General features: G+C 28.5%; 1 protein-coding gene across 1 annotated transcript; it reads left to right on the top strand.

Annotated features, from left to right (window-relative positions):
• The first annotated feature begins 3635 nt into the window (after positions 1-3635).
• LOC136976716 (uncharacterized) lies at positions 3636-18621 on the top strand. Its single transcript, XM_067272080.1, has 7 exons — positions 3636-3990; positions 4069-4167; positions 10146-10301; positions 15417-15547; positions 17861-17999; positions 18066-18201; positions 18285-18621. Exons 1-7 carry the CDS (start codon positions 3733-3735, stop codon positions 18374-18376), a joined length of 1011 nt encoding a protein of 336 aa, XP_067128181.1. The 5' UTR covers positions 3636-3732; the 3' UTR covers positions 18377-18621.
• The last annotated feature ends 4775 nt before the right edge of the window (positions 18622-23396 follow it).

The raw sequence follows: 23396 nt of genomic DNA, 5'->3' as shown, positions 1-23396 counted from the left end.
TATAAACAAGATGTCACACTTACTTATTCTTACAGTAAAAGTTGCGTATGGGTTACCACTACATCAACACACCGAACATTTTCTTTCCATTTAAAATGCACTTGAAGTGTTTGCATAACTTCACTTCTAAAAACCATTGTACTGTACATTATGACTATTTTTATAAACAACCAGTATATACAATATCAATAGCATGTGAACAATCAAATCAACAAGCGATACCCCCGAATACCACCTTTCAATCAATCGCAACAACATCACCATTCTACCACTATATAGCGCCCTCTATCACTTTATACCATCTAGAATCTATTTGCATACCATCAGAAATATTTATTAAATTATTTTGGTTTTTCTTAATTTCTAAATGTTCTTTAAATTTACGTTTATATATATCTCTTTCATGATGTAGGATTTTAATATTATTGCGATTAATTTTACATTTATTAATTTCCGTGTGTTCATACCAAGGTGAATTTTTATACCTCAACCTGATAGCCGCTTCATGTTCCTTTATTCGTATATTTAATCTCCTACCCGTTTCTCCTATATAACTACATGGATTCATATAGTTACACTCTAGTTTATATACAATACTTGTTCTATTTAACACATCTATATTATTAAGGTTACTTTTATTAATATATCTAGAAACATTATCTGTGATCATGTTTATATATGTGTCATGTATTGGGTATTATACCTCCTTTCCCTCTTTTTTTGTCTTTTTAAAAATTAGCACTGAGGAGGGGTTGGATGAATATACCAACCCGAAATGCATATGTCATTTTTTAAAGAATAAAAGAGAGTTCCTAACTTAACGTTTTGCTGTGAGACCGTCTACCAAAAAATATTTTGGATTACAGAGACGAATTATATACATAGTAACATACAGCAGTCCAGATACAGAACAGCGCTACATGTTTTATTGATAACTTTCGGATAATCGAGTTTCTATTGTATTCCTACACTGCATATTTTGACATTTAGAAACACTTTTAAATCAGCAACAAGGTGCATAACTTTCGTGAGAAATTTAAAATTGTATGTGGCGCCATCTGTTATGAGATTTCATTTTAAAATGTTTAATTATTATAAATTGGCAATTAGCTTAATTTTGAGGGTACAGATGAGTTTTATAAAAAGTTGTAAATTCTAATAACGAATAAATTTATAAGTCCTACTCCTATCGACATATGACGTGACTCTATTTCCCCATCCCTTTGATCTTTGATTACCAAAATTTAATAGCATTAATGTCCGTTATACACAAGCTACTATGCCAAATTTCGTTAATCATTACTCCATCCTGGGATATTAAACTTAATAGACGCCAACACACGTACACGGATGCTTATATACATAATCACAAAATTCAATTTTTCTGTGGTAGACGCTATTATATATATATTAATTTTATTCAAAGTTTTAGAAAATTTTCTTTGTTCTTTGTTTTTTCTCACTTCTAGAACTTCCCTTTTCCGACTCTTTTCCCTTAGGTGGTGAGGGAGGCGGTTCATGGAACTACAGGAAACAAAGAGAGAAAGAGGTTGAGGGGACGAGTGAGATATAACTTATTTTTATGCAATTTGTCCATCTAAGAAAAAAAAATGATTATTATTAAATTAAGTTTTTTTTGATCCTATCAAATGACTTTATTTCATAGCAAACAAAAAATAAAATAAAAGCTATTTTACCAAATTCAAAATTATTTTTTTAAAGGTGCACGTTTGATAATATTTCTGAACTAGAGTTTACTTTCTGAAGTTTTACTGTGGGGTTTACGATCCTCCCTTATGTATGCATTGTTTACAGTTTGCGAGTAGTTTGAAATGTAGGGTTTAATATATTTTCTTAAAATCAAATTATAAACTATTTTTGGGTATCCATCATAGCTACGTGCAATTATTGGATATTTTTTCTATCGACGGCTGAATTATTTTGCACAGTCGAAACATCACAGCTGGCTGGCGAATAAAAGATGGTAGAGCAACTTCAATTGCTTTTTCTAGTTGTAGCAAAAATATAATAAATTCTAGCTTTGGATATAAAAGTTTCCCACGACCATTTAAATTTATTAGATTCTTAGATGAGAGTGGAGTCTTCACTGATTGAATCATGTCCAAACAGTCAGAACAATCAACATGTTCTTCTACAACCCTAACTAAGTACCCACCAATGTAAGCCATTGTTACAGAACAAATATTGGTTTGTATAATGTTACAAGGTCTGGTTGCAATCAGTTTCAGTTCTGGTTCAATTACCTCTACGACAGCTTTAATTTCATCAGTTGACACATTTTTGATTTATTCGAAGTACAAAATGGTACAGAAAAATGAGCCACTGTAAATTAATCTTACAAAAACAGCAAAAAGTACTAAGAAAAATTAATAATGTTGAAAGATTATTCGAATAATACTGAAAAAAATTAATAATTTTCACACTTATGAAACTTGTGTCAGTGCAGGGAATCAGTACAGTACAACAGCGCTGCTGTGAGAAAAATCTACAAATTGCGGCAAGGCAGATTTGCCATCTGTACGATAATTATCGTACAGATTATTTCAGGTGACGTACGATGTACGATAATTTCAGAAATACGCCTTACACCCGAAACAACCGTTAATTATTGAAAAAATCCAATTCGCAATCACCATTTTTATACGTATCACTTCCTCATTGATATTTCGTGTCTCTTTTTCCTCCGCTAAAGAACTACTAGATTTCTGGAAGTTTTTGGTTCTACTGTATATTCTCGATTATAATGCACACCTTTTTCATACTTTCCGAGCTGCTAACTGTTATACTGTGCTTTTAGACCGACTGGTAAACTACTCAAAGCGACGCACGAAGAAAATTTGCACAAATAAACATTCTGTCGAAATACCATTATGTTTCTACTTGTACAAAATATAGGTACTACATTAGTTAATACATTTTATTGCAGAATAATTTCCATCTAGTGAGCTGTCAAGAACTGGCATTTTTTTGACATAAGACAGTTTTTTAAACTAGGAGTTGCGACCATTCGAGGGGTAAACTAAAAATTTTAGACGATCGCAAAAATTTTGAAAAACGGTTTATAAAGAATATGTTACATATTTGTTAATGTCTGATATGTTAAAATTGTATAAAGAAACATAGATTTTTAGATTATGTTCATTCAGAGTATGTTTTGAACCAGAGAATATTCTAACATGCAACTGGACACAAAATGTGTAATGGGGAATTCGAATTATGCAGAGGGAATTTCATAATTAATTGTTCAATTTATAAGTATATTTGTTTCTTTTAGTTATGTTAAAGTTAAAATATTTACCTAAATTAAACAGTGTGCGGTAAAACCTGTCTAAAACAGAACCTGAATAAGTCTAAACGGGGAAAAATTCTTCGGAATGGAACGATTTTTTATGTTAAAAAGCTGTTCAAAACGGAAATCTGGCAAACCAAAAAATATTTGGTACTATGCGATTGAGGTGTACATAAGTTTTATTATATATTTTATTGGGTTTACGAAAAAGAACTACGAAAGGTATATTGGTAAGACTTCCGCCATTGTAAATATACTGACCGTCAGCTGGCAACAATGTAAATACATAAACGCGTTGTGTTTTAACACGTGCAACGTCAAAGTAAACAATTCGATCACGTGATATAAAAGCGGTGAAGTGAAACGTCAATTTAATTATACTACATATTGTCTCTTTAAGCAAAGCTGTTTAACGTTGCATTATGTCGGACGAATCATTGCAATTAATTGATAAAGAAATACGCGATCTTTATGATTACTGTATTAAAAATGGAATGACAGAAGCAGAAATATTGAAAGCTGCTACGCCTTTAATTCGCTCGATTCAGTGGGAGAAAGTGAAGAAACGTTTCTTTGCTGGAGTAACTCTGATTATCTTTATTGGCATATGTATCAGTTTATTATTATATGATCCTGTTTTTCGTACGATTTGTATGTTTGGTCGCCTATTTTTGATCAAGGTAATTTTTTATTTCGAAAATAAATCATTTTTTAATATATATATATATATATATGTGATAATTATTGTTTTATTTCAGATTTTACCATTTTGGGATTGGACTTATTTATACAGATCTGCATGCTTTATCTCTAATCCATTTTATACTGCACCAGGACTCGATGAATCTGACTGTCAAGTAATTTATTATTTCATGTGTATATAGTTCAGTTTAAATATTTTAAAATTGCAGTTTTTAATTGGTATTTTGTGTGCAAAAAATGTCTAATATCAAGTATTAAAATATTGAATAATGTGATAAGAAATAATATATAGTCAGAACAAGAAGCTGGATTTAGATAATATACTGTATAAGTGACATTTAAAATTATACAAACTCATATACAGAAGTTTTTTGATTAATGATAGAAAAGTGTACAATTAGAACAGAATCAAGAATTTTAAATTATAGAAACCAGCAGTAATGCTTTACATTAATGATGAAATGAGAAAATTAAATACTAGAACTTCTCATTATTTGGAATACATCTTTATTTAAAATGCTGACTTCAGATTATCTAAACTATCTAATTATGCATACTGATAATTGGTGACACCACAAAGGGTGACACCAATTATCATGATAGTTTAAATAAAGGATGGGAAACCTTTTTCTATGTAAAGACTGCATTTCAAAATTTTTGAACTGACACGGGCTGCATACAAGAGAAAAGGGGGAAATGTTGGGAAATCACAAGTTTTTATTCATATATAATTATAAATTAGCATAGGTATACTTAATTTAGCTTCTGGCACAGATGTAAACATAATATATCGGAAATATTTGGTTAAATATTCGTCACTGCTAGTTTTAAATTAGATTCGACGTGTCTGTTAGCCGGTTTCTTGTTTTAATTTTTACTAAATTTATTGCAGAAAACCTATTCACATACATAAGTTGTAGAAAATAACGTTTGAATTTTTGCTGCATACTTCCTTAAGCTGAAAAATTGATATAATTATTTATATTTTATGAGACGCGAGCCACAAAAAATATTACTGTGGGCTTGATGTGGCCCAAGGGCTGCAGGTTGCTCATCCCTGGTTTAAATGTTTCCAACCTTATAATATTATTTACAAATTATTGACATACTTTAACATATTCAAATATTTATATGGAAGACAGTTAAAACTGAGAAATATACAGCTTTTCTGCTTTGTAGTTGTCAGAATATTTGGAACCATTAGTTTGATTATATAAAATTCATTTTTAAAGGAAACAACTGTCCTTAGTGAAAGAGGATTTCTATGTTGAACATTTGTCTTTTTGCAAATTTTATATGAGCAATTAAACTTACTCAATGTGTCAAATTTTGAAAATGATTGTAGTTTGATCGGCTTACAAAAATTAAGAATGGTTCCAAAAAATAAGTATTTTTTTAAATCTTAACATTAAAAAATTTTAATATTTATTTAGTTAAATTTCTTCAGGATTTGATTATGTCTTAAGTTTTTAAAATAAAGTTTTTTATATTTTTGGCCTACTTATTTTATTTATAAAAAGTTTTTTATTTTTATTTGTTTCATTCATCAAATTTGACAAATGTTTTCCATTTTACATAAGATCTTGTGTAAGAAAACATTTGTTGAATTTATATTAAAATTATTTACTGGAAATCTTTACTTATTGTAAAGATTTTGTTTGATGTATGTAGTCATCAAACCAGTTATTAGGAAAAAGGTAATTTCATTTGTTTTGTTTTTATTGTAATTTATTACATAATATGTACTAAGTATAATTTATATTCTGAAGTAAAGGGTACAAATCTTGTTTAATATAAGTTACAGTAAAACAAATAACAATGTAAAATTTTGTAAATAATATCAGTGTCAAAAAAGTTGCTTTAATATCTTTTCATAAATATAAAATTTATTTGAAATTTCCAAATTTTTGAAAGTTTTTTTAAAAATAGTTATTCCTAAAGACATATTTTGATATTTAATGAATGTATACAGGGCCGGATTATCGAATAGACAAATTAGACAAATGTCTAGGGCCCGTAATTTGGAGGGACCCGGCTTCAGTGCAGAAGTTTTCTCTGTTTTAAAACGAGTTAAAAATTATTTAAGAAATTCGATAGGACACAAAAGGCCGTATTTAACAACAGCTACCCATGCATCAGAAGTAATGTACGCCACGAGATCTCGCACCATCTAGAAATCTTGCTAGGGCCGCCTCTCATGGTAGTACTGATGTATGGTTATGATTTACTTTCTAAATCTAAACTTATACGTTGCGACATCGCATATTCGATATAGTGTTCAAGCTTGAGTGCAAAGATATTACAATTCAATAGTGTTTTATAAAAGAGTTAAAAAGGGTGACACTACGGTGTAACTTGGGGTGACACCACGATATCCGCACCGGGTGTCACCCATGCTAGCTACGCTAATGTCACATTATATAATATTTGTTTAGAAGCAACTTATTTAAATGGGGCCCGAATTTAAATTTTGTCTAGGGCCCACTAGAGGCTTAATCTGGCACTGAATGTATATATATACATACACATCAATAAAATATTTTAATTGTATTTATTGTCAAATTTATTAGTCATTTCATAATCAGCATCAGGAGACAATATTTTTTTTTCAAATGAAATTATAGTTCAATAAATTTCATATTTCTTTCATGTAAGGGTAAACTTTTTAATATTAAATATTAATGAAAAAGTTTATTTATTTTAAACCTTCATGTATATGAAAATGTTTTAAATTTTAGGTTAAATATATAAAAGTAATGAAATATATTGTATTTACTTTATTCTCAGCTGAAACAACTCTTTTGTCTATAGTTATATAAATACAGGATGCTTTATATTGCTTTTTGTTTTAAATCTAATTATTAATAGAATAATGATAAAAACTAATAGACTATTTTTCATGATGCTTATCAAAATTTGAGAAAGATCCTTTTAGATTTTTTCTTGTATTGAATATTTAGTTATTTATTTTTAGACATATTTAAGATTTTCTGATCCTATGTGTTTAATATTTTTTACATATTAATATATTTCAGTAATAATGATAGTTTATCTATAATATTAAATATTGTAGGTAAGTATTGTTTCTTCATTCAGATTTATTATCTAATATCATTCAGAAATCAAATAACATGCCAAAAAATAAAATTTTAATTTAAGAAACTAATCGAAATTTATCTTTGTAATAATTGTACTCAGTGTAAAAGAAATTCTATTAATGATTAAAGTCAAAGTTTTAATATTGATGCCATTTATTTTTGGACATTTTCTTTATAGAGTTGTTATAATAGTGATGACTATAACCATTATATAAATAAATCCATATGTGACAATTGAAAGATGTTAGAATATCTACACGGGGAACAGTACAGTTTCACGTATCTAAAAGCCTTTTACCGGTGCACATATTATCACTCTAAACCAAGTAACTACAAACGTTTTCGAACCTTAATGGTTTAAAAACGTTTGTAGTTACTTGGTTTAGAGTGATGATACGAGCACCGGTAAAAGGCTTTTAGATACGTGAAATGAGACAATTGAATCATTATTAGTGGCTAATTTTAAAAATTAAAACAATTACTTTGAATTCCAAAATCAATAAAATATATTTTAAAGAATACAAAAATTTAGGCTCTTGAATATAATAATAATAATAATTATAAACAAATTATAAATTTGTTTTAAAGAAATCAAATATAAAGAAACGAGATTAGAACACTTCTTGACTTTGTTTTCTTCTAAATGAATAACTCGTGTTGATAAATCAAAACTTTTATTTTTTAAGATTTAATCAGATTTAGTTAATGCATAGAATGTCTAATTATGTCAATGTACTAATTAAATTTTTTCTGTTTTTATAGAAATTAATTTCATTTGACTTTAGAAAAAAACTTCAGAATATTCTTCAAATATCAGTTAAACTAGTAGAAATCCAATTGATATTTTGGGGCGGGATATATGACATTACCTAAGTTACAAGTATATCATCATAACTGCCAAGTTTCATAGCAATTGGTCAAATAGCCTTGGAATGTATAGCAAACAAATAAACAAACATCTTCATTTATTCGGATATAGATTATCAGTATAGAAAATTTCTTATATATTCACTAGTGTTTCAAATATAATATAAATAACACAAAATATTTATTAATTTTTACATATACAAGTTAAGTTTTTAAGTTTAAGTTTTTATATATTTAAGTTTTATTTATATAAATAATAAATTTAAAATTATTAAATAAAGAGTTATAACTATTACTGTTTGATTAGTAATGTCTATATACAGCAAAATCTGTCCAAAATGGAATCTGAATAAAACAGAAACTTGCCTAAAAAGAAAAAATTCTTTGAAATAAAGCAATTTTGTGTATTAAAAATAATCCCTGTTCAAAACAGAAACCTGCCAAATCAGAAAAAATATTTGGTGCCATTTGACTCTGGTTTACACAAATTTTACTATATTATCAATTTATTTGATAATTGATATTAACAAATTTACAGTTCAAAACATCAAATACAGTAAGACCCTGCTTAACACGGGGGATGCATTCCTAGACAACAAAGCGTTAAACAAAACAGCGTTAAACGAGGTCCTTTTAACATAGAGTAAATAGGGATAGGGGAACACGCAACCAAAAATGAACAAATTTTACTTTACTTTTGAGTTATTTTTATATTAATTTGTATAATAATATATGTTAAATAACACATAAACATATGCACACAGAAATGTAAAGTTGTCATTTTTGTGACAAAGGTCCTGACTTTTCTAAAATTCTTGTTTTTTGCAATAAAGTTGTTTGTTGAGTTATGGCAATGCAACACTTGAAAGATCTGCCTAAGGGGATGCCTTCTGGTAGGTCTTTTTAAGGGACACTGGCCCCTTTTTAGGCATTACAGACGTGGAGAAAACCCGGAAAACTCCATGTGGCCAGCCTGTCCGAGCGAGGTGCAAACTCACGACTGAACTCCCAGGATTTAGGGTACAAAGACCGCTTGGCCACTGGTGGGCACTTTTTTTTGCAATAAAGTCATGAAGTTTCATTTGTCACTTTTTTTCTTTCCTTAAACAAATGTTGGTAGCAGAAGATCACATCCAAAATGCCTCATTTTGCTTCTGCATTCCTTTCAAAATCTGTATCATTCACTATAATTTGATCAACAATTTCAGTTATTGTTATCAAACTTTTTCTAAGGAAATCTGTAGAGAAATTTTTTGGGTTCTTCGCTTTCAAAATCTCTATTTTCCAGTTCTACACGAATTCCTTGTTCTGCCAGTTTCCGAAGATTGTCATTGGTAAGGCTCTCACCAGTAACTTGCAGTAACTCTTCAATATCCTGCTCGTCTACATCTCCTAGTTCTGCTGTATGGATTAGGTTGACTTTACTTAACCTAACAATATAGCAATATCCAAGAATTTTCAATGAGAAGAGCCTATCTTCAGTCTTAACTTCTTCCATTGCTTCTTTTGTGCATTTATCAGTTAATTCTTGTGAAACGAAGCTGATATTGCCTATGACATCCATGATGTTATATTTTTTCCAAAATTGCACTAGAAAATATATATTTAAAGAAAGTACACCTTTTTCTGATTTGATCGCGTTTGTAAATAATCATATTATATATGAATCAATGAAATGCTGCGATAATTTAAATCGGCGTAAATTTTGAACTTTTTTAGGCTTCGAGCAGACCATGTTATATTGAATCAGCATTAAACGAGGCAGCGTTAAGCGGGGTCTTACTGTACTTTATAAAAATCATATTTATTAAGAGTAAAAATTTGAAAACAAATATGGGATCTAACAATCTCAGATACATGCTTACTTTTAAGACAAAAGTGTCAAATGAAACAAAGTGTAAAATGTTCTAATATATGAACTTGAAAAACAAGGTTCTTCTTTCTATTGGATCATAGAAACTATAATCTTTTTAAATTTCGAAAGATTAACAAATGTATTGAAAGATATTAGTACTGTGTATTATATTTTTTGTTTTTGCTCTAATAAAGTAGTATTACAGCTAATTTGGAGAACTCTTGATACTATGTTTTCAGATCATTATTAATAATTCTACTTTAACATGAATAGTAATTATCAGAAAAATTGAGAAAACGATTTTTTCTAACAGATATGTGAAGATTTATCTGGCATTGATATTGTTAATTTTACCACTTCAGAAGTAGTTATGGAAAGATATTTAAAAAATGATATTCCATTTATAGTGAATAATGCAACTAAAGGATGGGCTGTGAATGAAAATTTTAATATAAACAATATTACAGAAGTAAGTTTTTTTTTTATTATTTGATAAAATTTTTTACATATAAATTCATTGTAAAATTATACAAGGCATTCTAATAATTTCAATTACTTTATTTCACTTTTCATTTCTAAGAGTATTTAGCCAATAATCCATCTAAACTGATATAGTATTTACTTTTTATTAAAATTATATTTTAATTTTAAAAATTATGTTAACAAAGTTTTTCACTGATTGATTTGTTACTCATTATTTAGTGTAAACATGTCAATGAATTATTATTTTCAATTTTTATTGGATTCTTTTAAGAGATTTTAAAATTTTTATAAAGGTATCCAACTTTTATACAAACAATTTATCATTCATATTCTTGAGACAGAGAAGACAGAATTAATCTAAAAAGAAAAATTGCAGGAATGAATCCAGTAACTTAAGTGAACATCTGATGCAAGAAAATAAAATTTATATACATTTTCATTTTAATATCTATTTTCAATAAAGTTTTTATAATGTTGTTTTGTAATACCAGTTTTCTACAACCAGATAGCTGAGGCTGCAAAAATACTCTGGAGAACACAGGTTGTATTCTCAACTAGAAATCAATGGAAAGCCTCAAGGCTTTCCATTGATTTCTAGTTGAGTTGGGCTCCATTTCTCACTTCTAACTCCATCTTTGCAGGCTGGTTGAATTCACAATGCATATGAATAAAGGCTTTCTTAGTACCAACAATAAAAAAAGTTAAACTATTAGTTTTAAAACCAATATACATAATCACAGTCTATTGATATAAACATTTTAATACAAAACTAACTTCATACATAAGTAAGCTTAATGAAGTATAGTAATTATAGCCGGACTTTACTGAATTATCAATTTGACTAAGTTAATAAAATATAATTTCTTTCATTATAAAATATTATATGGAATTGAATTTGTCTACAGTTTGTCTGTAGTAGAAAATAATCATTGAAAAGTTTTAAAATAAAAAAGTTATTTTAACATTTAACGTAATAATTTATTAATAATAAAATTTATATAATTTTAAAATTATATAAATTTTGATTTAAATGTTTTGAAAATTTCTGCTCAAAGATTTCAGAATATGATACTATAAACAGTTTGCTCATAGTGAATATGTGGCATAAAATAAATCTATATGTTTATATATATATATAACATCTCAATAACTCAATGTATTATTAATCATGCAACTGTCAGCTAAATTAATCAGGCAATATTATGCTACAGTTAAGAATTAGAAATTATGTGATTAGAAATTAGAGGTTGACATTAAGTGCCATATCTTAAAAGAAGTTCTTTTTTAGAATCAAAACAGTTTGGAATGAAGAATTACTGTACTTTTATTTCGAAACTTCAAATTGCTGGAGCTTATGAAAAATTCAGTTGATGTTGCTAGCTTACTATGTTGTCATGTTACTATGTTGCCATGTTTATTGTATATATATATATATATGCCTTGCTGGGCTTGCGATGGCAAGTTGAGTGCCTTGGAGAGCACGTGGGCACTTGATGTGTCTCCAGCTGGTGTTGTAATGGCCGTCGATGGTCGTAGCTTATACTTAGCTATACTGGAAGGGGAGATCGGACCAAAGGTCTGGGTAGCGTAACTGGTAACGTGTCTGCACGGATAGCAGAGGTTGCGGGTTCGAGTCCCGCTTCAGGCTGATTCTTTTCTTCCAGTTCGGTCTAAATTATTTAAAAATTATTTAATTAAATTATAATTATTAAATTTAGCAAGAGATAGCACCTAATGCCACACTCTAATAGCAAATTATCTTGTAATTTATAATTAATATTGCTGTTTCCAGCCCGATAATTTCGGCTTTGGTTGGTGATATTACGTTGTCATTTCAAAAGAAATATTTACTGCTGGATGTTTTCCATTGCTTGTTAGTAGTCCTGTTTGATCTGTCATATTCATGTTCAGTAGTAGTCATACCCATGAATCTAGGTAGCCTCCTCCTTGTTTTGTATTGATTATTGGCTTCTTGATGGTAACTATCATCAGTTCTTTGGTGGTCCTTATCATATTGTGCCTGGAATCAGGCACAAAATAATTTAGGCTCTCATCTATTGGGTTGTTCGGAAAGTTCGTAGCGATTTTTGATAGCTGACAGTTGAGACACCGATTGACACAAAAATGATTAGAATTGTACAAACCAATGAATATTATGATAAATGACCTTGAGACGCGTTCGTTACAAAAAAACCGTTAAGATTATTCAAATAGCGTTTAATTTGGCTCATTGCAAAAATGGATGCGAACAATGTGCATTATCGATACTTGTTTCTTTTCTTTTTTCGTAAAGGCAAAAATGCTGTACAAACAGCAAAAAAGATATGTGATGTTTATGGTGGGAGTGCTGTATCAGAATCAACTGTTCGAAAGTGGTTTGCAAAATTTAAAACGGGTAATTTCAGCCTTGAAGATGCTCCTCGCTCAGGAAGACCTCCTGTTATTGAAGAGGACCAAATCAAAGCATTATTGGATGAAAACCCTCATTACACAACTCAAGAGATTGCAGATATAGTGAAGTCATCAAACAGTACTGTATTTCAACATCTAAAGAAGCTCCGATACGTGAATCGTTGTGACATTTGGATACCTCACGACTTAACGGAAAAAAACTTACTGGATCGCATCTCCATTTGTGATTCTCTTGAAAGACGAAATGAAAATGACCCTTTTCTGAAGCGTTTAGTGACAGGTGATGAAAAGTGGATCATTTATAACAACATCAGCCGAAAACGATCATGGGGTAAGAAAAATGAATCACCATTAAAAACTCCAAAGGCCGGTCTTCATCCAAAGAAGGTCATGCTCACTGTCTGGTGGGATTGGAAAGGAATCCTGTACTACGAGCTGCTTCCACAGAATCAAACAATTGATTCTGATAAGTATTGTTCCCAATTGGATAAGCTGAACATGGCAATTAAAGAAAAACGTCCGGAACTGGCCAATAGAAAAGGCATTGTGTTTCACCAAGATAATGCCAGACCTCACATGTCTTTATGAACACGCCAAAAATTATTGGAACTAGGCTGGGATGTTTTACCCCACCTCCCTTACTCACCCGACCTTGCCCCGTCGGACTACCATTTGTTCCGTTCTCTACAAAATTCCCTTCATGATAAAAACTTTGATACTTTAGAAGCTTGCAAAAACCACGTGGATCAGTTTTTCGCAGAAAAAACTGGAAAGTTCTACGAAGAGGGTATCATGAAGCTGCCCCATAGATGGCAACACGTCATTAAAAACAATGACGCATACATAATGGAATAAAAGTATATTTTTAGTATTAAAACAATTTCTTTTATTTCTCTTAAAAATCGCTACGAACTTTCCGAACAACCCAATATTTTGTCTGTGTTTTTATTCATAATTAGCTCTTTGGCCAGCATGGTATTTACCTCTTTCTATATAACCTCTTGGTGCTCTTTTAACTATTCTATGAGAGGATAGCATGTGTTTCCAAAATATAGCCTCATCTGCCCTATGCACATTCTCAACCAGTACTCTATATACTCTGCTCTTTTGGATATCTTTTAAAGACTCCTTATAATTCTTAATTTTTCATATACTGTAGGTATTCCAACTATATAATGCCAGCTCCCATGGTTTGAAGATGTGGCTTTCAGTATTTTTGTTACATCAGACCCTGTCACTAGTACTCTAACTGCCTCCTTGGGTTTTACTTTTGTTTTTAATAAATGATGTCTCCTCTGTGTAAGTCTCACAAAACTACTGTCAATCTTGTCAGCACACAGTGGTTTTGTGCTGTGCTCTTGATAGTACTGATTTCCTCTTTATACGCTTCAGACAAAGAAGCATATAAAGAGGATATGTAGATCATTTTCTTTTCAATTAAACATTTAATCAAAAAGAAAATATAGAAAGGACTCCTTAAAAATCTACAGTAGAGTAATTAATTTTTTATATAATAATATTTTTAATATTACAATATTAACTATAATAATAATTTATAATGATTGTGTTAATAATTTTTCATTAATTACTGAATTTTACGGCATATAAGACAGACTTTTGTTCAAAAACGGCTCAAAAGTTGTCTTGCATCTAAGTATGATATACAGTACTTAGTCATTGATGTAGTTATTGACATAAAAATAGTTTTGTCTTGCATCTTGTGAAGTCATATAGGCTAAATGAATTCCCAAAGTGACCTTCAGTAGACTATAGGTAACTTCTACCTAACCCAAGTCTTGAATAAAAATATTTGTTTAATTAAACATATTATTATTATTATTATTATTATTTATTTTTTTGTTAGAGCTAAGCTGCTTTTTGCATGTATTCATTTAGAATATTTGAATAATAATTGACTTCTTTAAAACTCATGTTTTTCCCTGATAAATTAAAGTATGCATTCTAATTTTTTTTTTTTAATGACGTTACAATTAAAAAAGTGCCAAAAGTGCAAGGTGACTTAAATACATTAAATACTTTTCCTAAATATTTTGTGCTGAAATGGAGGTGTCTTAGCCAAACAATCACCATAATGAATCAGGCTACTTTATTGCTACTATTAATAAATTCTAAGTAATTTGGTAGTAGAGGTAGGCATTATGTGCCATCTCTTTATTAAATTTAATAAATTATAATTAAATTAATATTTATTAAATAATTTAGAATATTATGGAAGAAAAATATTGTTTAATAAATATTAATTTAATTATAATTATTAAATTTAGTAAGAGATGGCACCTAATACCTATCTCTAGTACTAAATTACTTAGAATTTAATTATTAATAGTAGTGGTAAAGTAGCCAGATTCATTACAGCGATTGTTTGGCTTTGATTAATAGCATCAGGCCTTGTGATGTTTATATATAGAGGTGTCTTATATGCCATAAAACGTAGTAAGTAAGGAAAATTGTTAACAGAATAGAAAATTATTAATATTTTATTTTAAAATCCACATATATACTTATTAATAAAATTAATATATAACTTTTTAATGCATTAATTTATATAATTTCTCATTTACAGAAGCATTAAATTATCATGTTATATTTTTGTAAATGAGAATTGTTTGTTAGATAAAATTGATTATAAAGAGAAATTTAATTACTAACTTTAAATAATATAATTCAGATATATCTAGATGAACTTGAGAGTAATGATGAAGTATGCATGTTCCAAACTAATCTTAAAATTGATAACCATATAAATCTTTTGGAAACTTTAACTTCACATAATTTACTAAATCGATGGTATGCTCATTGGTAAGTCTATTAATTAAAATTAATTTACTTTAAACTTTTTAATTTTCTTCATCTAACTTTTGTTTTTTCTATTTCCTCTTTTTAATCAATAGAACAAATTTATAAATGCAGGTAACCTATTGGTATTCCAATTAAGACTATTAAATGGTAAACTCAAGTTTGTCTTATAACCAAGTCTGTTTTAATCAGGAGACACAGTTCAGTTGGCAAAGAAATTTTATTTGCTATGCATATCCATCACAAACATCACCTCTTCAGGCTATAAAAATATATCTGGAATTTGCGATCTTAAATTGACAAAGTAATAAATACAATAAAAAATTAAAGAACCAACCAGGAACACTCCGTTTTTTTACATAAACACTTTTCATTAAAATCACAATATGTTCCTCAAACTGTATTTTGAAAAATTCCTTTTTTTTTAAAAAAAAAATATATTTTTTAAACTAAAAAAGGAATGAAATTAAAAAAAGATAATTAAAATTGTTGAAAAAATTAAAATAAATTAATCTATCGACTGGGAACACTCCAGTTTTTACATAGTTTCTTGTTAATGTCACAATACTCTCCTCAAACTGTTTTTATGGAGAATACCTTGTTTTAAAAAATTTAAGAACATAAAAAATAAAGTAAAAAGAATTAAATTAAGAAATAATAATTAAAATTTTGTTAAAAAGAAAATTAAATTGATATGCAAACTGTTGAGAAACTTATATACAATTTTCACTACCTGAATTTTATCTTCCTGGTAAATTCCAAATGCATTAACAATTTCTTATGAGTACAGTTAACTTCCTTTCAGTCTTTCATTTTTATAGTTAAGCAGCAGACCTTGCCAAATGCAATCTATCTCTATACCTTTATTTAAATTAATTGATTTTGACAATTGTAATATTTCAATATGTTCCTTAAAACATCTTTTATATAGATCTTTTTCAAAATCTTGACAATACTTTTACTTATCATACAATTATGTTCTGTGCAATGCAAAACCAAGGGGACTGTCTATACCCTAATCTAATTGATGTCATGTTCCTTCAATCTTGTGCATAACTTTCTTCTTGTTTCACAAACATAATTAGTATTTTCCTTGCATGTACAACTTAGTTTATACTCTACTCTGACATCTCCAAAACTTTCTTCTTATCCAGTGAAGGCTTATTTATTTTTTAAATTTTATTTCCCATTTTGGATATTATCCAAACTTTACATTCTTTAACCGTATTAGAATACTTTTTCAAATAATATTTTTTATATATAAGGAAATTTTATACATTGTCTTATTTCTCTATTATTTGTGACTTCATACCTAGTTTTCTTATAAATTGGAATCCAGGGGTTTAATAGTCTCACGGGGTATCCATTCAATAAATATTCTTTCGCTAACTATTTCTCTTCTGATATAGCTTCTAATCAAGACCTCCTTCTCCAAATCTTGACTAATGCTGTTATAAAATTATTGTTTAAAAAACAAGGACGAAAGGATATATAATTTATGGTCTTTAATGTATTAATATCCTTTTTATATGTAGTAAATCTAATGTAAGAATCTAATCTTTTTATAATAATTAGTAATATTCAGATAATTAATACTACAATTTTTTCCAATTCATACTCAAATTTTTATTTTAAAAAAAGGTGTGTGTGTGTGTATGTAATTTAAAAAAACTTTCAAAATAAAAGTTATTTTAAAACAATGAATTTAATACAATTACACTGATCTTTTCAATAGTCCTTTTTTTATTATTGAAGAGAGGTACTTACACCTTATGCATTTCAAACTGCATTGTCTAACAGTTCATCCTTAGTAGTAAGAAGAATACACAATAATAACATGAACACTCTAGCATACAAGAGTACCGAAATACAATTTAGTCAGGTGCTGGCAGCCATTTTTATAATATCATACCTACAAGGTGAAAATTTACATACTGTCATTTACATTTAATTTTTTTTTTGTATCAACTATTTTAATATTACAGTTCTACTCATTAAATGTTCTTTAATTCTTTTTTCCAGTTTTCTTCCTGTTTCTCCTTTAAATATTTTTGATTTTTGGCACATCGACTCCTGTTTCCTGTAAAATATCAATTTCTTTCTTTCTTATATATGTTTATTATTTTACTCAATTTATTCTTTATGGTTGGTGCTAAATTTGTTTTTTATAGTAGAACATTTACATTCAGAATGGTATCTGTACTTAGGCTTTTCATTTAGAAATGTATCTGTTAAGACTATTAAGGAATTATCATAAATAAATTTTAATTTCAAAATTGAAATAATTTTAAAAAATATTTAAACAATTACTTTTAGGGAAAACTGTGGTAGAATAACAGAAAAAGCTCTGAGGAAACTTTACAGTCGACCATACTTCACTCCATTAGCACTAGAAATGAGAGAACCGAGCTGGATTTTGTTATCTTATAATTTTAAAGGCAGAATTTATAAAATGGTAAATTTTTATACTTTAAATTTTTTTACTTGAAATTTAAAAACTAAAAAATTAATTTATTTTAAGATTAATTTTGCTCCTGACACAAAAATTGTTTGGCTTGTTCAAATCAGAGGGTTTAATTATATTCAGCTAAAAGCAAAAGAACCATGTTTCAATTCGTGTGAAGTTCTTCACGAAGTTCTTCACAGAGGACAAATATGTAAGTAATTTTTAGACTTTGGTTATTAATAGTCCATAATAATAGTCTGTTTATTTAAAATTGACTTTATGAACATTTTGCAGTTATGTTTACAACAAATCTCTGGCAATTGGAATATTTACCTGGTGAAGATGCCGAAAATATTGCTTTAATAATTGGTGGATATTTTGATTAAGAAATTTGTCAAATTCTAAAAAAATAACTGTTAAAAATTAATGTAATATCATATTTATATTTTTAGTTATTCAGCAGTAAACGATTCTCTGTATGGATGAATGTATCATTGAATTAATTTTTTAATAATATATTTTGTGATGTTTTAACTAATTTTTATTGATACTATTTATATTTATATAAAATACATCAGGTGTTTTATAAAGGTTTACACTCTAAACATTTTTTTATTTGCTTTGTATAAGTGTATATTTTATATCATTGTATATATTATATATATCAGTTATAAAATAGCTACATTATTTTACAAATGATGTGTGAATAAATCCTTTTATTTTGCATGAAAATTATATTTAATTTTTATATTTAAGTATTAAAAAAATTTATTGTCATTTGTCATATTGTCATGTTAAAATGATGGCTAAAATTGAAATAAAGAATAATAGCAAGCATTTTCGTCTTATGTTTCTCTGAATTTGAATAAATCTTTAAATTAAACAAAAAAAATATATGATTAACAAATTTACAAAATAAATTTATTGGTGATAAGCTTGAAACACAAGACATGCCTATAGTTTGTTTAATTCTTTTTTAATTAATTCTATCTCAGCTTGTACTGGATGTTCATAAGTTTACACATAAAAAAAAATATAACTCAGGAACTAATCAGCAAAATGGCATTATATTTCACATGGAGACTTCTGTGGTGATAAAATTTTATTTTAGTTACAAAAGTATACACTAGAGCAGTAAATGCTACAGTAGATGCACTGCAATACTGTAGCATTTAATTCAAAATGTCTCAAAACTTACAATACACATGGTACACTGTGCAATTACACAAAATTCCATACATTACGCATGCTGTTGTGTAACCAAACAGTGTACCATATGCATTGTAAGTTTTGAGACATTTTGTGTTACCCACTATGATGATGCAGCAACATTTATTGCCCTATTAGACATTTTTGCAACACTTTGTTTCAAATAAAATGCCATTATCACAGAAATCTCTATGTAAAATATGTCATTATGCTGATAAGTTCCCAAATTATCTTTTTGAAATGTGAATTTTAATTATAAATACCATGTATATATAGAATTCATTATTCTAGTTATTAGAATGATATCTATTAATTGGAGATTGATAGATATTGACATTTAAGATGAATTATTTTTCTATTTTTAACTGTGTATTTTATTCAAGATAGAGTATAAGTTCTGCGTGAAAGTTTTCAATTTTTATTTATTTAAACATTGTAAACAACGATTGCAAACAGATATAAGATATTGGCAGATTTTTGTACGTTTTTTGTAGCATGAAGGAAATAAGTATTAAATGCGCACAAACATTTTTAAAGATTAATGCCAATTCTGTAATTAATTTTTCTTTATCATTATTTTAAATGACAGATTAATATAGAATGTCATTTTCAGCGAAAATAATTCACTGTATTAATGATATTATTAATTAACTTTCAGAAATGACTAGCCTGTTTCATTCAGATAAATTTTTCGAAAGAATTTTGCTAGAATTACAGTGGAAATGAAAAGTAAAAGTAGAAACTCTAACATAGAAGACAATGCTATGGTTCCAGAAATTGCAATAAACCCTGAAACTATGATTAAAATAATTCAGACATTAGCTTTATTCATTTCAAACAAATCAGAGTTATGGAATTTGTTTTTCAACTTATAATGAGAACACTTCAAACAAAGAGGGTACTGAAAGATAACTATGAACATATTAATTTATATAAAGGAAAACAGAGAGAGTATGAAATTTTAAATCAATAATACTTATAGAATATGAGCCAAGTCCACAATGGTGCTTCAAAGCAAAACAATACCCAGGTAAAACATATATACAAGATTAATTTTAAATTAAGAACATTATTACAAGTTCAAAAAGGGAATGATATTGAGACAATGAATCATTTGATTACAGCTAATCATTTATTCTATGCCTCAATCAAGAAACTATTCACTTAGATATGGCTACAATATGTGAAATCCCCAAACAAACCCAATATATTGATGCATGCATTCAAAAAAATACATGGAGCAGTAATTTTTACTCCAAAATGAGGATGTAGAGTAACATTATTGTAATGGTTCCAACAAGGAGAAAATTTCTTCAGACTGTCTGATTTGTAAAGGAATGAGATTAGTATTATTCAGAATGAAAATCCTTAATAGAAAGCCTGTGGTTATCCTCAAAGTCCGTAAAATATAGCAGCTACAAGTTGTAGCAGCTTGATATATATTTTATCATCATTAAGACAAATGAATTAATTTAAATTTACAATTTTTATCCCAACTTCCATACCCAAAGAATGTTATATTTGTGAAGCAATGAAATATATGGTTAAGGAATGTCCTCAAATTTATAAGGAAACTGAAATACCAGGTCTTAATCTGAATAAACAGAGTTTTAGTAGTATTGAGATCAGCAAATCAAGGAAAAACTCTGATAGAAGGTTACATGGCAAAAAAAAACCTCATTTGAACCAAACCAAATGCTGAAGAGGCTGTATTTTTTGTTTTGGTGAAAATCATTTGTTTCTGGATCCAATGAGGCTAAAGAAGGACTTAATACTTATAATGTTAATCTCAGATGCATCTGAAATATTACTGAAGGATCTTTTGGGAAGCAAGTTGATGCTATTTTAGTTAAAGTCCCTCTGGCTCTTTTTGATAATAAACCTACATTAAGGAGCAAGTAACAATATCAAGTGCAATTACTGTGTAATTGGACAAGGAAGTAGATACTTTATTAACACCCAGTGACAATAAAGTTCCAAAAGACAAATCAACAAAATAATTGTCAAATATTTTTGGGACCAGAAAATTATTTAATATGAAACTTTGGTATTGTTTCATATGTTGCCATGATAGAAATGAAAAAAGTGTTTATTCATCTTTTTTTGTATAAAAAGAAAATCCTAGAAAAATGTTACAAAGGAAATGGAATAGTAGTAGAATTTGTTGTTATAATTCTTGCAAAGGGAAATCAAAAATAAATGTAACTAGGCCAAAACACAGTGCAGTGAAAGGTAGCAAGTATGCTACTAATGTTCTACATCACATATGAGTTTGCATAGACTATCAGTTTAGAAACATGAGTATTCAAGATTAAGAAAGAATGTTTATTTATCCAATTTTTATAGGTATCTTATTAGCATTTGATAACTGTCACTATAATAAAATCTGAAATATTAAAATGAATGTATAACAAAGACAACATAATATAAAAAATACAAATAGATTGCATTATAAAAATAAAACAAAGATAGTATAAAAATAGGATAAAAACAATACATTATAAATTATGATATAAATATTCTTTACATAGTTGTTTATATTTACAAAATTGTAGATTCAGTATATCCTCAAGTTCCTTCATTCAAATTACAGTGCAGAAAAGAAAAGGTTCTCTTTGAGAGGTTTAAGTGAAAAGCAGGGATATATAAGCAACTGGAATTGTATGTAGCTCTAGCCACAATATGGAGACAGAATTGTTCTGATTTGATAAGCCATTAAAAAATTTAAAATATAAAATTCTGTCAAAGTAAGAAGTTCTATAGTATAAGCCAGGGACACCCAATCTAATGTGAGCAACATTAGATTGGGTGCCATTTTCTGATTACTAACTCTGCTAAAGTATTTAGCAGTAAGTAAACTTTCAAAATTTCTTTGTGTTATTTAGTAATTAGGAAAGGTGTAGCTGTAGACTATATTGGCATGTAATGAGTAATAGTTGATTTGAAGTTGATAAAGAAAAAAAATATAGTGCAATGTTTGTAGCAAAACATACATAAGCCGGCGAACGGAAAAAACGTAACAATAATTACTTGGCAGTATTACTAAACAAAGTATTTTATTATCGCTTGCAAACAGGTTCTTTCGGATTCCAACTCTATAAATACTTCCTTACACGAAGGCGTTAAACAATGATTGTCACAAAAGTATTTTTCATTGTGTTTTGAATCATACATAGGCCAAAACTTATAACTAATGCTTACGTGCTAACTTGCAACTAAGGAAGAGGAAGAGTGATAAAAAAAGAATGGCAGAATAGGAGAAAAAATGAAAACCCGGGGTTCTTTTGCTTTCATAACCTTGGATGGGACACCACATTGAATGTCTTACTGGAAAATTTCCCACTGTCCTCTTTCTGTAAAGTCTAGCACTTAGTTGATATCTTCCCTCATTGTTATGATCACTCTCTTTTGTCCTTTCTTGAACTCTTGTAGTCTCCAGTTGTTCCTATCGCGACCTGGAGCACTACCTTTCCACGTCTGCTCTTCTCAAGAGCTCAACCCAAACTCTTTTGTTTCTTTTGCCCTAGGGCCCTTTTTTCTCGCGTTGTTCTTGTTGTTCCCCAAATTGGTAATCCCGCCCAAGGGAAAAAAGGTTGGAACGGAAAGTTCTAGAACAAATTAGGACAAAGAACAAAGGAAAAGACTAAAACTAACTTAAATTAGTAAATATATATATACATTAATAAGGCATACAGCCACAATATGTACGTAGAATGGAGAATGGATTTGTTATGATCATAGGCTTACCATAATATCTTTTTTTCTCAAACTGGGACAATTTTGAGAAATACTCACAACAGAAAATAAAGCCTACTAGGATAAGTACCTATGATTGAAAAGGTTACTTAAAAAGTTATTAACAAAAAACAAGGAGTTAAAAGCAAGTAACTCAACTAAACATATCTTATTATTAAGAACCTATTAATATTTATCACAAGTGTGAAGTTTCTTTAAAAATTCTTTGTCACTTAAATTGGTACCTTTAAAATATGACAATATATTTGAGGAAGTTCCTATTGCTACTAGGTTTGCTTTATGTTTCGCACATTTCAAGTGATTTTTAATGACCGAACACCCACCATGAATTACTGAAAATTCTAAAAAACACAGTTCATATTTCACTTTGTCAATACAATCGCAAATTGTTTTCAAAAACATATAATACTTTTTCAATCATCAATAAACACATTTTTTTGG

Source organism: Centruroides vittatus, unplaced genomic scaffold (assembly GCF_030686945.1).
Source record: "Centruroides vittatus isolate TY-2023 unplaced genomic scaffold, ASM3068694v2 contig_417, whole genome shotgun sequence".
Classification (NCBI taxonomy): Eukaryota; Metazoa; Arthropoda; class Arachnida; order Scorpiones; family Buthidae; genus Centruroides; species Centruroides vittatus.
This window is presented reverse-complemented; position numbering and strand designations above follow the sequence as displayed.

Excerpts from the sequence above, each read along its gene's own strand:
- LOC136976716 (XM_067272080.1), top strand. The coding sequence starts at position 3,733 with ATGTCGGACGAATCATTGCAATTAATTGATAAAGAAATACGCGATCTT. Across the intron at positions 15,548-17,860 it reads AATCGATGGTATGCTCATTG|GGAAAACTGTGGTAGAATAA; the intron begins GTAAGTCTATTA and ends AATTACTTTTAG. Across the intron at positions 18,202-18,284 it reads TCTTCACAGAGGACAAATAT|TTATGTTTACAACAAATCTC; the intron begins GTAAGTAATTTT and ends AACATTTTGCAG.